Here is a 17,192-nt window from a genome sequence, read left to right as displayed (position 1 = left end):
GGCCAATTCTGCTTCCAGAATCGGAAAAACCTCACATAGTAGGAAGTTAGTAAACGATAATTGCAACACATTCAGCCACTTCCCAGCCACTATTCAAAAAATTCCTTTCCAAAAGCATGTTGCAGAAGGGGATGCTAATACTACCAAGGATAAGTCACTCAATACCCTTTTCATTTTTTATAATTGATGATAAATGCACACAACACAGGAACTCAGAAAAAAACTTTGGTGCAATGAAAGCAAGCATTCACTAAAAAGACATAACTTTGTTTTTAAAAAAAAAGGATACTTCCCAATTGTATTAAGATTTCCATCTTATTACTGCTATGATCTTAACATGCTAGGAAGAAAGAAAATATGCATTATGAAATGCATAATTCCCATGAGCATCAATAAACGCAGCAGAATTTGAACAGAAAGAAACCACTCCTCCTCTCACTGCGTGCTGTTTCTGACGGGTTCGGTGTGCGCAGCTCAGAGGAAAATGTCTGAACTGCTCCTTCATGGCCTGCAATTTCATCCGTGCAGATAAGAATGAAAAGATGTGTTGTGGTTACTATCAAGTCACTTGCCTTTTGCGTTGAACTCTGCTCTCAACTGGTGCATAAATGGTACACATAGAAAGATAACGAGATGTCGTATTTGCAAGATTTTCATGCGTAAAAAGGCCCAGTGCAATGCTTATATGGGGCCTGTCTAAATGTCAGTGACTTCTGTAAGGGTGCAGAAGGAGGCGACTGATGCGCATAGGTGACATGGTGGTTGCTCTAAACTTTGATTGTTTAAGAAAATAAAGAGAACCTAATTTTTACAAGGGGTTTCCCTACCTCAACTAAAAGACTAACTAAAAGACTAATGGCTCCTTCGGAATGTCAGTGTAAATCAATACAATACTATCCAACTACTATCCAACTACAGTGTTGTGTCAAAAATCCCTATCTTTGTCCCTTACACTAAAGATAAAGTAGGTCGTCTTGGTGCAGATGAATGACTCCCTACTTCTGTACTTAGAGTAGAAGTTTGTTCCCTAGAATTGGCTCCTTCCTGGGGGAATGGCTCCCTTCCCCAGTTCAACACACACAAGTTCAGAACAGTTCACCTTGGCAGACAGCCTGCCTATTTTTTAACAGTTCCACACAACCAGGGTGAATGACTCCCTTCCCCTGGCCTTCTCTCAGACATATTTCACAGTTCACAACACCAGGGGGAATGTCTCCATTCCCCTGGTCTTGGTCTCCAGGGGAATTACTCCTTTCTCCTGTTATCTTTTCCCTTGTTAGTACAGTTCCAGATAACCAGGGGGAATGTCTTCATGGCCCTGGTCTTTATTTCATAGTTTAGTACCACCATGTGGAATGACTCCCTTCACCTGGTCCACATCTCATGTAGCTTAAAATGCATCATTCCCAAATGTTAGAAGGGTGCCCTGACCCTGACTTCTCTCTCTGCCCGGTTGGGACGACTTGGTTCATTGTACTGTCAATTAGGACCCTGAGGAAGATGCCTTGCTTCCTGGTATTGGGTTCCAGACCCTTGTTTTTGTCGCTGTTCGCTTCAGCTCTCTTGGCTCACACTCTTGGTGTGGGTCCCCAACCCCTACGTTTCTCACTCTGGGTCAGCTCACTTGGCTTACTTTCTCGCCAAGTACTGATACGAGGACGATGCCTTGCTCCATGATGAGAGTCTGAACCCTATGTCGCTCACTCTGTCAGTGGTTTTCGTTGGGCCACGGGGCTGAGAAAGTCTTCTTCTGATGCAGGATCACTTTGATTCCGGACCACTTTGCTGCATGACCCGCGTCCCTACTGGGCCTCCCAAATTTCCCCTATTTGCCCTTGTGATCGGGTAGCTCTCCGGGCTTTACCTGGTATAGGGCGTCCTTGCGGTAGCACCAGCATTCCTTCTCCCTTGGCTCGTCGGCTGCTTGGATCTGTGGTCTGCTTCTCAGACTCGTCACCAGATGGTTCTTTGGGGACTGGCGATAGGTTGCTTCCTGCTCAGCCTTTGCTGGACTTCCACAGCTGCTCGCCTGCATCTGCTGCTGTGCCTGGTTCTTCTTTGGTCACGATTTGGAACTCCCTGGTACGCCACAGGCTGAAAACACCAAGTCCTTCTTTGGTTTGCCTATCGTTGTGCAGGCTCCACCCTGGTGCAACGTCCACACCTGCAGTAGTGGCCGTCATATCGGTCCTTATTCCTCCTATGGGCCACCTCGTCCCAGTACTTGGGTCAGGCAAACCCTCAGGGCTCTCAATGATCTTCGTCCCAGTACGTTTGGTTAGATTAACCTCAGATGTTACAGAAGTACACTGGTCTACTCCCTGCATGGGAGTCTGTGTCGGAAGAGGGGGGTCTAAGAACTATAGGGGTGTATAGGGCCTCAGGTAAGGTATGTTATACCGTGTTCTCCTTGGCTAATCGTCCCTGCTCCCACAGGGGGGGATCCCTCCCCATGAGATCCTCCCACTGAGCACCACCCCTAGGGGGACTATTGGCTATCGGCCCCACCTCCCTTGCCTTATAGGAAGAGGCTAACCCCCTGGAGGAGCAATGACGACATCCAAGGCTTCGTCACATTTCTTAGTCAATCTTTCATAACTAATGCACTTTTTATGAGTTTATGTGAAGTAAAGTTTATGTGACAGAGCTTCTTTGATGTCAAAACAGTGTTTTTTTTTATTTTTCATTTTTTTAGTGCCTGAAGTGAATTTATGGTGCTTATTGGCTTTGAACCCTGTCTTAAATACAATGAAGGAACATTTCAGTGTGGTCTTGAAGCCATCTGGCCTGACCATAACATGTACTAATCTTCTGACCGGATCCAACTAGATTATAAGCCCTGAATTCTTCAGTACACCCTGCAACTGAGAATTTCAAATTGGATACTATTTCGATTTTATTCTTTCATTTCAGCCCCTCTGGGTTCATTCACTTAATTTTCTTTATGCAGACCTGCCTTTTCAAGGTTCACAACACAGTAAATCAAAACTCAATAGAATTTTCAGTCCTTGTTCTTATGTTTTCGAACACAATATGGTTCAAAATGATCAACATGGAAGAATAAAGGAGCACATTATGCATTGATTCAAGGGCATCTTCTTTACACATGCTATCACATTAGAAGGACATATGAAGAAATCCGGTTCTTGAAAAATTGTACTTTCATGGTTTGCTGAATCCCATGAAAAATAACTACTTCAGTTCTGGGCCTGCCTTTCAATTGTGGCATATTTCATTCTTTGGAATAAAGGCAGTCACTTTAAATATTGAAGTTTTCTCTGCTTTAATCTGCACTAGGCCTCATATCTTCCTACCTTTTCGTCTTGTGCTCAAAATGTATAATGTCCTGTCCTGTGCTTGATATTTTGGGCTCAGGAATTCGTACATTACTGAGAAAATATGTAATAGCATTCTTGTTTGGGCATGATTTAGCTATTTCGTAATCTGACGAGTGTCCTTTTAATGGTGATCCTTTTCTGCTCTTGTGAGGAAGGCCTTTCTCATTTTATTTACTTTAGGCTTTATTTTTTCTATAAAAGTTCCCACAATTGATGTTTCTTCTTACCCTCTTGTTTTTTTTGCATCTTCTGTGTTAAAAAGATAATTTCTTGTGAGTAGATTGTTTTTCTTCTCGCCTTTTCTAACATAAAGATTTCATTTATATAAAAATATAATTTGTGGACCATCTCTCATTGAGTATTATTTAAGTGTACACTGTACCTGTGAATCAACCCACCCCACTGCCTGTGCTGCTTTGTCATGACTATCACTTGGATAGTACGGTGAGCTGGAGGGAACCTCAGTCAGGCTGTTATACCTCAGGACCCCCTGACCACATGGCCTTAATATAAACCTCCCTGACAATGAGGCCCTAACTCTAGCTGATAGTGTTGTAGAAAAAACTAACTGTACCTCTTCCTGCAAGACCAATGGTCACACAACAGCTTTCTGGACTAGGTGGTAGGCATTTTGGCCATTCTGATCCGTTTCCAGAGTGTCATCTGACATACTCCCTCCCTCTTTAGGATTCCATGGTGTCCACTCTGGGTGTTCAGACCTATGCAGAAAGCAGCAATGGGTGACTTTGCATTTGGGCTGGTTAGGTCTAGAGAGCGGACTTGCGGCGGGACCCTCCCTCCCCGCAACATAGGATGTTCAAGCCCTGTTGTGTTCACATGATGGGGAAAGACAAAGAAAAGAACAACACTCCTGTTGGGATGCACGTTCAGCTCCCATACCCACCCAAACGATTTTGGTTGAGGAAAATATATTGGTGCATGAGAAAATGAACGTGTGCGGCTGGAGGCAGGTGAAACATGCAAAATATGTGCAACACATGTAGTGTTTTGTAGCGGTTGCAGAAATGTAGATAGGCTCCGGTATATGGCGTGGGTTATATTAGAACATAATAGTTTAAATGTAATGAACAATAATGTAAATGTCAGCTCTGATTCCTGCTGCGAGAAATACTGATGCACCGCCATATTTAAAGCAATTCCTAGTCTGCCTCACAGCATGGTGAGTAGCAGCTGTGTGGGGCAATGGATCCTGAATTACTTTACCATCCCAAGCCCCAGCAGGGAAACCGATCATAGAGACCTTCAGACCTGATGGATAAAATACAATTGTATCGTGTTGCAGGCCTGCAAAGCCAGAATAGAATGTGAATGGCCGAGCACAGGCATGGCTGTGCCCATCCCAAAGGAGAAATGGGAGTCGGGGCAGAGGTCTTGAGCTGCCAAAGGCCTAGTCTAGATTAAGGGCACTCGTGCCCCCTAGAATGATGGCCAACATATTCAAACTGCCAGATGCCCACAAACAAAACACCTAAATCCCTCAGAATTTGGACGATTAGTGTGATCCTCGAAAGGCCCAGGAGAAGCGCCAGGGAAGGCTTTCTGATGGTGATGCCAACAAATGTAGTCCTGCGACGGGGAGGTATGGTGGGGTGACATTATGTCTGGAATCAAGAGAAGCTCTCCTTTAATCTGAATGGCCAATTTGACCTTGATAATCCGCTGAGCTCATGTTAATGACCAGGTGCACACCATGTGTCTAGGCCTATGGAGAGGCTCCCATATCGCCCACCCCACCAATCGGGTAGCCGGGAACCAAGGTGATGGAGTAGAAGACCACGTGTTAGAGGGCAGGAGTAGATCAAGATGTGGCCAATCAGTCAATGGACTATAGGGGACTGGTAGTATGTATGTAGGTGGTAGCCAATGTAGCCAATGAGGGTGGGGGATGAACACTGTACTGTGTGCATCACAAGTGATGATGAGTTGCTTTATAACAGCCTGCATTCTTTAAACTAACCCAGAGAGCTCTTTGGCAGTTGGGTTGTATGGCACCCCCGTCACCTTTTTTTCTTTTTTGTATACAAAAGAAATTTGTTTTCCTTGCAAAGAGGTGCAACAAGCCTTTTTCCTTGGAGGATTGTTTTCCTTGTCTGGAGGTCTGCCTTACAAATTTGGTGACCCTGATGTGATATCAGACCCTCCGCAGGGATGGAGGATTCCTGGCTGCACATCCGGAGGGGGCCACACCCACCTGAAGCGACCAGCCCCCTGTGCACAAATTAGAGAGGCTTACAGGAGCTGTGTTGCCTGAATTCCTGTGTGCTCTTTGGAGCAGGGTGCCGGTCTGTGATTGTGCAGGCCATTGATGGGACCCTGTGACGGAGGAATGTGCCCCGTGGCGTTCGGGTGTGCCCACTACATATTTTACAACAGTAACTGGACACTAGCTATGGCCTTCAGCCACGACCACAGTATATTTTACCATGTACAGTAGCCCCCTTTGCTCCCCGCCCCCCTTTGTATATTATAACACATTAAGGGGCAGTAGGCATGGCCTTCGGACATGCTCACTGTATATTTTCATACACTAATGGACCCCTAACCCTGGCCATGGCCAATGGCCACGCCCCTTTGGCTGTGCTCCCTCTATATTTTCAAACACTAATGGACACCTGGCCACTGCTTTCGGCCTTGACCACAGTATATTGTACAACACTAACCAGCCAATAGCCCTGACCTTCGGCCATGCACTGTGTCCACAGCCTTAGCCACGGCAAAGGCCACGGCCAAAATAGTTTAGTTAATCCAATATTTCAGTAGCTAAGTCATAAATCTGATGACATCATACATATAATCAGCGGTGTTATAATAGGCTGCACAACTGGGGGCACAAATATAAGGTGGCATTAGCTGAATTTTGGGGGTTTTGTTAAGTTCTCATGTTAACGTTCCTGCAACTAAAGATTGTCCTTGAATTTCAAGGGTTTTGTTAATCCACAAATTTTGTTTTCCACACCACTGGCCACGGATTTTGGATGTGGCCACTGTCCATTTTAGAACACTACCAGACCGGTAGCCATGGTCGACACAACTAGTCATGGTCTTTGGCCATGGCCAGTAGATTCACACACTTTGGTTAAGCAACATGCTATGGTTGGTCTCTCAGTGAATGTTGTGAAACATCGCATGACCCCAACTAACTGTATTTAAGCAGCATGGAAAAGGGGAAACAACTGACCGGCTGCAAGAATAAGATATGCCCAAGTACTTTTGCCCCCATAGCGAAAATCAAAAGCTGGCACAATTAATATACGCACGTAAGTGAACATATATCTTAAAGTGAAATATACAAGTTGACCTCCCCCTTGGAAGAAAGGGTGCAAGCCAAAATAGCATTGGGCTTTAAAAAACAGTAATGAACACCAGAAAAATAACTTCAGAGAGCAGATGTTCCAATAACTATGCTGGAAAGTATAAAATGTGCTCCCCTTTTTAACCCAGCCAGGTTGGGCAGGGATATGAGGAGGCTATCTATGGAGTGGGGGGAGCTGGCACAGATGAGGGTTCCTTGGTAAGGGCCTGGGGCAAAACATTTTTCTCCCAGCCATTTTTCCGATATTCGTGGCTATTAAACTACTTATAGGCAAGGTAATCTGTAGCCCATACACTGAAAATGGGCATCCGGGACGCCCATCCATGCCGTAATCAGGACCGACCCTGCTTATATTTTAAGTGAGGAAGGTGCCAACCTCCTCAAGCCATGGTGCCTAATAAATAAGCACAAGTTATAAGACCGCTTGACCACTTAGAGCAACATGGCCTGAGGGGGCTGGCCCCTTTCTAGCTTTGAAGCTAAGCAGTGTCGTCCCCAGTTACTGCATAGATGCAAGACAGTCCACAGTTCCGGATGCCATTTGTTTTCTTAGTTTTAAATATCTCATAACACACTTATAAAACACACAGCATCTGCATTCTTTAATTTTTTTTATTTTTATTGTGCTGTCAGTCCTTCAAAGTATTGCACTCTAAAGAATAAGCTAACATGAGAACCACATGAAGAGAGCAGCTATCAATTGGTATGGAGCTCCTAATACACAGAGAATTGCAAATCCAGACTAGAATAACCTTTTCATATATATATATATATATATATATATATATATATATATATATATATATATATATTAGCTGATATACCTGGCGTTGCCCGGGCTTTCATTCACTCATAGGTACATGTGACTGTGCAAAATGTGGTGCAGATTGGTGAAACTGTGTGGAATTTTATAGGTAACGTACACGAAGCCGCAAACCTAGAGACCTTCGCTGAAATCCGGGAAAGGGTTGGGGTGTCCAAATGACAAGTAGCCAATAATGTCCTGAGGGACCTAACCGGTGAATGCAACATTTGGTGCAGATTGGTGACAGTGTGGAATTGCATAGGGAACATATGCAAAGCCACAAACCCACACGTTTTCACTTATAGATGGATATATATTATACACACACCCCAATCTGGTTTAAAGATCTATGCTCCCAGTGCTCACTGAGATCATTTGTTTGCCTTTTGCTGAATTGCATTCTGGTGTTTGTAGTCTCCCAGTCACGATGGGGAACTAATGCCACAGTTGTACACTTTTTGCCTAACATCGTTCTATAGGATTTATATATTTGAGTGACACTATGGTATGTGTACTTTTCAAGTTATCTTTATAAAGCAGAGTATTGTTTAAAGCCAGACATTGGGGGGGAGGAGGGGAAATGATGAGAGGGCAAGTAAGTCATGAGTATTTGCCCAGGATGTGACAAGAGAGCTTGCAATCCTGGACACTGGTGCAGTTATTCTCCCCCGATTTGTAGCTGATTTTCAGAGCACAGGTAACAGACATGTGGGTGGACAGTTCTATGTTTTTTCATTTTTTTTTCAGAGGGCGGACACATCCCCCTTTTGTTTTTTGTTTTTTTATTTTAGGCTAGCAAGCTTGCTCAAGTATTTGGCTACCAGGAGTTTTCTCAGGATGTCCTGTTCCCAGTGCAGACGCTTACCCACAAGCATTTCTCATATTGGGATTTTGTTTTCCATGGAATATTTCACTACAGATTGCTGGCTTTTAAAGGTGAGCACCTTTTATACTTTGCCAGCCTATTTATTGGAACATTTCCTCTCTCAAGTTATTTTTCTGGCGTTCATTACTTTTATTAAAAGTACAATGCTGTTTTGTCTTGCGCACTTTCTTCTATGGCGAAGGCCAATTGAACTACATTTGTATTTTTCACTTTAAGATATATGTTAACTTATTGTGCATATATTCACAGGTACCAGCTTTTGATTTTTGTTAAGGGGGCAAAAATACCTGTGTATTTGGTATTCCTACAGCCGGTCATTATTTTCCCTTTTCTGTGCTGCTTAATGTGGTTAGTTGGGGTCGTGAGATGTATCGCAACAGTCACCAAGATACCGGCCATAAAACCAGGGGCTTGTAGCATGCTGTTTAACCAGAGTATGCGATTCTTGGCAAATCATTTCATCTTACTGCATATTGCTGTAAAACATTGTGAGTTCTCAAAACAGATCTTCTTTTATACACAACAATACCACTATCAAAACAGGTCAAAATATGTCTGTGATTGATTAGCACAATGGGTTGCACATGTTTTAAAATCTAGAGTGGGCACGGCCAAAGGCCATGGTTAGTGGTTTGATAGTGTTTTACAATGGACAGTGAGTGGGCCAGTGGTGTGGAAAATATCTATGGAATAACAAAACCCTTGAAATTCAATGACAAAACTTAAGTTAATGACCAGTTAAGGTAGCAAACTTATCGCAACAAAACCCCTTAAATTCTACACACTGGGAAACTCCGGAACGGCTTAACTCGGCGCATTACCGTTGCAAAGCCGAAGAGCACATATATATTATTAGAGAAGGGATAAACAATGCCATACAAAATGCCATTATGCAGAATATAGTATTACCGGGGAGATCAACGGGAACCCAGACTTGCCAGGGCCGAAGGCTGTGTGTAGTGGTCTAGTAGGGCAAAGGCCATGGCTAGTGGTCTGATAGTGTACTAGGATTTCCAGTGGACACGGCCGAAGGCCATGGCCAGTGGTGCAGAAAAAAAATATGGTATAAGAAAACCTTTTGAAATTCAAAGAAAAAACTTTAGTTGCAGCGACGTTAAGGTGAGAACTTAATGCAAAAAAAACCCTGGAATTCAGCTAAAGCCACCTTAACTTTGCTCCCCTATGACCACTGTGAAGGCATCACAGTTTACAGCGACCCCTTATTGTGTTAGAATATACACTGGGCACGGCCAAACATCATTGCCACTGCCCATGGCTGGTTAGTGTTGTAATCAGTGATTCCATCAGTGTGTGTTGTTGAGATGGATTTGTAAACTCTGACCTGGTGGGCAGAGGTTTAGGAGGCCACCCTCTATTAGTGAAACAGGGGAACCTTCTCGACAAGCTAGACCAATCTAGGTAGCTTGGCAGGCGGTCAACACCCAGGAGGGGTGAGAATGATGGGAAGCCCACAATGAGCACACACAGCAACAAACCACAAATTACTCTTAGCCAAGTGTATATGAAAAATATCTATGGTCAGCGGGACCAATTAGACACAAGTAACTTTTAGCAATGAGAAAAACAGATATCACACAAATTCTTAAACTATACAGGATCTATACATTACATTTCCTAGTGCGATTTTGTTATAACCTACGAACACAACCTGCGAAGAAAGGGTTAAGCTTAGTACACAAATGGCAATAGGTAATCCTTCAGGGTTTGTTCCCTAATTTTCGAGTCCAACCCTAAGAAGAGCGGAAACTTGTGGTCAGCAGTATGCAAAACGCACAATTGCGCAGATGAACAAAAAGCAGGTCTTATTTGTAGGGCTGTAGCAAGTCAGGAAGGGGCGTAAGGCAATGAATAATTAGTTCCCGCTATTCGAGTAGTCCCTGCCCTTGGCGGCAAAGCAGTATTCAAGTGGTGAGAATAGCTCGGGAGCGCAGGCTAACCCCTCCAATGTTCGAATACCTTTAAGGGATATTCTGAGGGTGCTGGGGGGGTGGGAGGGTACCAGTAAATTATGAAAGTACTCACCGACCCTCGGCACTGTCCGGACCAAATCTTAGTAGAGGTCGCTAGTAGGTTCGAGTTCTGCAGTTTTGCTGCGCTCTGGCTCTCAGCGGTTGCGGTGGAGAATGACCGTCCGTGATGGAATAGTTGCCTTTTCTCACCTTTCGAAGGAAATAGAAGAAAATGCTGGTGCAGATGGCTTCAGGGCACAGGAGAGCAGAACAGCAGGGGAACTATAGCGACCGTCACCACCAGGTAGTGACGCAGGAATCGTGGCTACGGGCAGCGTTACACACTCTCCTAATTCAGGACCCAGAGGAGCTAGGCCTGCGTAATGTGGCGGGAGAATACACGGGACCACAAGCAAGCAAAGTCTCATGTCTTGGGTCTACACTTGCAACGATGATGGTGCTGCGGGTTACCCTGAGGTAGAGATAGACAGTTTGCTGGATGGCCCAGGAACCCTTCCAAAGGGGCTCGTTCGATGGGTAAGCAGGGGGCGCCGAGAGTAGTTGTTCCCACTACTCCAAAGGGGTAAAGCACCTTGGCAGGCCTTCTTGATCGAAGAAGAAAGCAGGGGTTCGATGGGACAGCAGAGAGAGAAGGGTTCCTAAGCCTTCCAAAGCGTTTCCAGTGGTTTCACAAGTCTGTTTCTTTGTGTAGGAGACTTGGCTCCTTCTGTAGTTCGTGAGAACACGGGTGAGTGACCTGCAATGGCTGCAGAGCCCCTTCTCTTATCCAAGATTAGCGTTGCGCCAAATTCGAGGAGTTCCAATAGAATATCTGCTCTCTTGCAGGAATCCCAGACTTGGACCAATCACGGGAACACAGTGTTCTGTCATTCAGGCACTCCAGACATCCTGGCACCAGTAGTGTGGATTGGAACTAGACCGTTGCAGCCCTCTTCCTTGGCACACATACGTGACGGGCAGAAGTCCGCGAAAGAGATCGGTCTTCGCAGGAGCCTGCATGCCCAAAAAAGGAAAACTCGGGTTACTCGACCTGGGTGAAGGCAAGGGACAAAATGGCCATAGAACAGAACAAAAGACCTTGTGGCTCGGCCATTTTCGGACATGGCCACAGTTTTGAGCCCAACGCGGTAAATGCGGTTTAACTCAGTAAAAAGAAGTAAAAAATTATGAAGAGTAACTGCTGCCACCTGCTCGTCCCAGACACACTCGTACAATCACCAAAAAATCTTACGAGGGTGTCTAGGGCATAAAACAAAAAGGTACCACAGCGCACGGTACTGGAAGGTACATTGCGCACTGTTAAAAAGTTGCCAAGAAATGGCAACATAGTCAAAGACTAAGGGAAACAATGTTTCCCAGTACTGACAGTCTGAAGTTCAGCTGAAGGCTGGGCACCACTGGAAAGAGTCAGGTTAGGATAGCCATACAAAAGCAAACGTTTGGAGGAGGTCCATAAATGGAGGAATTGCACATAAAGGAAATCTTTCCTAATGTGTGTGTGTCTCTCTGCTTTGTGCTCTCTCTGCCTCGTGCCCTCTCTCTCTGCCTCATGACCTCTCTCTATGCCTCGTGCCCTCTCTCTTTGCCTCATGCTCTCTCTGTGCCTCATGCGCTCGCTCTCTCTCTCTCTCTCTCTGTGCCTCGTGCTCTCTCTCTGTGCCTCGTGCTCTCTCTCTCTGTGCCTCGTGCTCTCTCTCTGTGCCTCGTGCTCTCTCTGTGCCTCGTGCTCTCTCTCTCTGTGCCTCGTGCTCTCTCTCTGTGCCTCGTGCGCTCTCTCTCTGTGCCTCGTGCTCTCTCTCTGTGCCTCGTGCTCTCTCTGCCGCGTGCTCTCTCTCTCTCTCTCTCTCTTTCTCTCTGTGGCGTGCTCTCTCTCTCTGTGCCTCGTGCTCTCTCTGTGCCTCGTGCTCTCTCTGTGCCTCGTGCTCTCTCTCGATCTTTGCCTCGTGCTCTCTCTGTGCCTCATGCTCTCTCTCTCTGTGCCTCATGCTCTCTCTCTCTGTGCCTCATGCTCTCTCTCTGTGCCTCATGCTCTCTCTGTGCCTCATGCTCTCTCTCGCTCTGTGCCTCATGCTCTCTCTCTGTGCCTCGTGCTCTCTCTCTCTGTGCCTCGTGCTCTCTCTGTGCCTCGTGCTCTCTCTGTGCCTCGTGCTCTCTCTGTGCCTCGTGCTCTCTCTGTGCCTCGTGCTCTCTCTGTGCCTCATGCTCTCTCTCGGTGCCTCGTGCTCTCCCTGTGCCTTGGGCTCTCTCTCTCTCTGTGCCTCGTGCTCTCTCTCTCTCTCTGTGCCCAGTGCTCTCTCTCTCTGTGCCCAGTGCTCTCTCTCTCTGTGCCTCGTGCTCTCTCTCTCTCTGTGCCTGGTGCTCCCTCTCTGTGCCTGGTGCTCCCTTTCTGTGCCTCGTGCTCTCTCTCTCTGTGCCTCGTGCTCTCTCTCTCTGTGCCTCGTGCGCTCTCTCTGTGTGCCTCGTGCGCTCTCTCTCTGTGTGCCTCGTGCGCTCTCTCTCTGTGTGCCTCGTGCGCTCTCTCTCTCTGTGCCTCGTGCGCTCTCTCTCTGTGTGCCTCGTGCGCTCTTTCTCCTCTTTCTCTGTGCGCCTCGTGCGCTCTTTCTCTGTGCGCCTCGTGCGCTCTTTATCTCTGCGCCTTGTGCGCTCTTTGTCAATGCCTCGTGCGTTTTCTCTGTGTCCCTCGGTCTATCTGTCTTTCTCGTTCTACCGGCTTAACTCGCAACTCAGCAGACTCCTAGCACAGCTCCTTTGTCTGCCCTGCTCTTTGTACCATTGCTGGGTCTGTAACTGGGCTTGTAAGGGTGAGGTGCATTGGGCTACATTTGGTTAAACTGCATTGTTTTCAGCTGAGCGCTCCTGTGTGGCTAGCTGCCCCATGGGTCTGTTAACTGAGCCTACATAATGGGAAGAGCCATCTTGTAGACTGTCCAGGCGACTTATTCTGCCAGTAAGACTTCTTGAATCCCCTCCATCTGTGTGCCCTTTCTGGGTATAACATGGAGTCAGCGGCAGCTCAATCAAGTTGTCCACCATTGATGGGTTGCAGTCTGCTAAAACCCACGACTGCGGTTTTGCGGGTGGCAGTTTCCAAACTCCTCATGCCTCTCATTTACATACCTGAGCTGTACATATTTTGCCATTGTGGGAGTATTGGAACATCATGAGATGGGGCTCAAGGATAGAGGTGAAATTGGGACCATGGTGAATTCCCTGTATAATAATGACTCCTTGACCAGCATCATGGGCTTACCGGCACGTTATAAATGACTTATACCATATCTTTAAAGCCTCTTCCATGTGACTTTGTGACAGGACCCTCATTTGAGAGGGGCACCTTCATTCATTTTCCTTTATTTAGTCTACGAATGGCTGTGTTTCTCTGATCTTTCAACGTGGTCACCCCATCCAAAGCATTTCAACATAAAGTAATTAACCAGTTTCTCAAAATATAGACCCTCCTTACAAATTAGAAAGGTTTAGAGTGTGTGTTTGTGTAAGAATACCTTTCAGATTTTAGGTCTAATTATGTACAGGTGTTGAAATGTTCATCCCTGCAATCCCTACAATACGTTTGAGGCTGCTAGCAACCCATAAAAAGTCACTTGCTACTCTGATTGTACACCTTCACACAGCACCCCGTTTCTTACTCACCAAGAATCAGTGGCTAGTGGTGGGTGCAAGTTTTGAGCCCTGTTCTATTTTACTGGGCACTGGTGCCAATATGCAAGGCTGGCCGAGCACCAGTGGACAGGAACGGTGCAGGTTGGTGTTTCATGGGATAGAGAGTTGCCAGTACAGTTTTATTGGCCACAAAGTAGTGATTGTTGCTCTGCTGTCTCCAAGGAAAACCGTAGATGGTTTGAAACTCCAGAGTCAGGTGTATTTGGCAGTCTTGGCTTCAGGGGTCAGATTCTTTCTCTGCCCGGATCGTGGTACTGTATGTGGGGATGATGGGCTAAAGGGGATTGTGTTTTAAGGCCCTCCATGTATATGATCGTGCTCTGGAAGTGTGTGTGTATGGCTGTGTGTGACAGTTAGAGAAGGAAAGTATGCAGCCTTTTGGGTTCTAGCAACCGAGTGCTGATAAGGGCTTTCCGTTGATGTGTCTCCAGGCCTCTTGTGCGGCTGTAGTTACCGGCAACAGCTTGTAGGTGTTTGACTCCAGGGGACAGTGTAGTCCGTTGCTGGGCTTCCTGGGGATTGCATATATTTGTCAGAGATCCATGGTGCAGTATATGTGAGTGCACGTCAGGTTACCAGGAAAAAGGGGCTTGGAGCTTTCGGGTTTGTGGTGGCTGTGGTGGGCTGCCATCCAGGCAATTGTAGTTATGCAGAATCTTTGAGCCAAAGCATTCTATGCCTCCACACATTCCTGTCGGGCAAACTATGCAGAACCAAAACTAAAAGGTCTTTGAAAGTATGATGCTTGGATGAGTTTGTCTTGTTGGCCACAGCAGATTTACAACCCGTTTGTGCAACCTTTTTAATCTTGTGTGTTTCAGGCTTATATGAATCCCATCGCCATGGCCCGGTCCCGAGGTCCATCAGCATCTGGCGGACCAACGATACAGGATTATCTTAATAGGCCAAGACCCACATGGTAAGAAAACATTACGCTTTCATATTTGTCGTTGCTGATTTAAGCCCTTAACTCGGTTCTTTTATTTGTTAAAAAAAGTTTTGTTCCATTTAAGATTAACTGAGTGCAGTGAGAAGCAATGCACCACATTTGTGTTATCAGAATTCTGCTTGCACTTTTGCCAGCTTCAGCACAGAGACCAATGACTACTAGGCATGGAAACCGGAGACTGTACAGTGTTATATTTTCAAAACTAATGTGCTATGTGGTGGTTTTCTCTTCTCCCTTTTGACATGTTTAAACACAGTGTGCACTGCCTAAACAACTTAACACACAAGGATGCAGCACCCATTATGAGAAAAACCCTTCATAACTAATGAAACATGAATACTGTTGGAGTGATTAACGGGGATACCACCTATAGAGCGAGTGCACATTGTGCGCCCACGGTCACACTAATGCCTTCAAAGGGACAGCGCAGTTTGGAGATTGCATGCTGCTGATGCAGTAATGTGTGAAATCCACAGTGAGGAATAGTGTTTTTAATCCCTTCCCGCTTCCACCTCGAGGTATTCAGTTGTAAAAAAAAAAAAACCAGCAGAGAATCCTGAAGGGTGTCTTAAGTTTGCAAGTCAATTGTTGGGGGATGCTGCAGTCTCGCCCTTGCAAAAGAGCTTTTGAAGATCTGGAGAAGCCATTGGGACTACTGAATTCCCAACCAGCCTGCATCCCTGAGGGAGCTCAAGAAGGCATAGTGACTGCTGAAGCCTAAGTCTAACACCTACCATGCTGCCTCGGAAGGGCTGGCGTACATGCAGTAGACTAGCAAACCAAATACTGTCCAAAAGGGAAACATTGAGACTAGAAAGTCTGTGAAACATCTGGACACTTTTTTAATAAGATAGTTGGTAGTAGTTTGAAACGTTCTATTAGCACTTTCAGTTTCAGTTCAAGAACAGGGACTACATATGCTACTTGCACACATAATAAACCTTATTGCCAAATTTATCAGACTGAATAGTAGGAAAGAGATACTTTTTTGCCTGGCACTACTTACATATGGTGCTACTTTCTTTTGGGGAAAAAAAGGCGCAGTAATCCTTTATTGGTGTTGGTTATTTTTTGCACAACAAAGCAAACCAGAAAGCGGACATGCACATACGCCTGTTTCTCTGGGTTCTGCAAGCGTCAATAGAAGAGCACAGCATCTAGCCTATCCCTCTTCCCTCACTAACCAACCCCACATAATTTTCTTACAGGGCCATGTGTGCACTTGGAGACCATGCAAATGGCAGCAGTGCACGGTATAAATTATAACATAACACCTAGCAATAGGTTTTCCATGGTCCATTTTCTCAGCGATTATTGGTGCCTTTTGGTTTACAACTAGAACACAAATTCCTCTGTTATCACAGCTTCACCAGGAGGAGGCAAGATTGTTGAGTAAGCTTAAGGGCCACCATCCTCTTGGTTCCGGTATATGCTGGCAACAAACCCATTTCACCATAACATTATGAATGTAGAGATTAGAGACTAACGTAGAGCTCCTTATCAAACATTTTACTTTGTTACCAAGAAACCAGACCTAATGGAGGAATGCAAGACGGCAACCTTATATTTTCACTGTTATCTTTTAATACTCCTACGTCCCGTCCCCTTTCCTCCATACTTGTGGGACAGCTCTCCGTCCTGTGGGACGGGACCGGAGCACTTTGTAAAAAGCATCCAAATTTTTCCAAAAATGTGTCCTTCCTCTCTTTCAGGCGCGGGGCCCGGCACGCGGCCGTAATCCCGCCCACCTTGGCTCCGCCCCGCGCATCGCCCCTCAGTCCTTTTCTGCGCTTCATTGGGGCCGGACGCAGTTGCATCCTCAGAAGATTTTCTTCCCTGTTTTCCTCTCTGGCTCTCGCTAGTGTTCGTCTTCTAGTCTGTCTATGTTTTTTAAATTAGACTTTCCAGACTGTTCTTCGTGTCATCGTCGCTTCGCGAGGACGGATCCCCATCCTCTTTGTTTAGAGTGTTTGGGTCCGGAACACCGTTGGGACTCCTGTTTTTACTGTGACTCCCTTTCGGTCCGGGCTCTTCGACGTCGGTTGGAACGGTGGGAGGAGGTGTTCCGACGCACTCCTCCATCTCATTTTCAGGCGTTCATCGATGAGAAGAAGAAACGCCCGGTAAGTTCTTTAGTTTTCAGGGCACCCTGGCCGAGGGATACCTTCCCGGGTTCCTCTCGAGCTGGGAGGGGCGTTGATCGCTCTG

General features: G+C 46.0%; 1 protein-coding gene across 5 annotated transcripts in view; it reads left to right on the top strand.

Moving 5' to 3' along the window:
• Positions 1-17,192, top strand: part of FAM133B (family with sequence similarity 133 member B) — a 646,308-nt gene that overhangs the window by 169,860 nt on the left and 459,256 nt on the right. For 3 of the 5 annotated variants that reach the window (XM_069648451.1, XM_069648453.1, XM_069648454.1), the window contains exon 2: positions 14,857-14,954. In XM_069648451.1, coding sequence (XP_069504552.1) covers positions 14,857-14,954 — 98 coding nt within the window. Of the gene's footprint in view, positions 1-8,268; positions 8,414-14,856; positions 14,955-17,192 lie in introns of all 5 variants that reach the window. The other 2 variants (XM_069648450.1, XM_069648452.1) reach the window with 1 other exon arrangement.

This window comes from Ambystoma mexicanum, chromosome 2q, assembly GCF_040938575.1.
Source record: "Ambystoma mexicanum isolate Mex_15411 chromosome 2q, UKY_AmexF1_1, whole genome shotgun sequence".
Lineage (NCBI taxonomy): Eukaryota > Metazoa > Chordata > Amphibia > Caudata > Ambystomatidae > Ambystoma > Ambystoma mexicanum.
The sequence above is the reverse complement of the archived record's forward strand: the minus strand, read 5'-3'. Positions and strand labels throughout refer to the sequence as shown.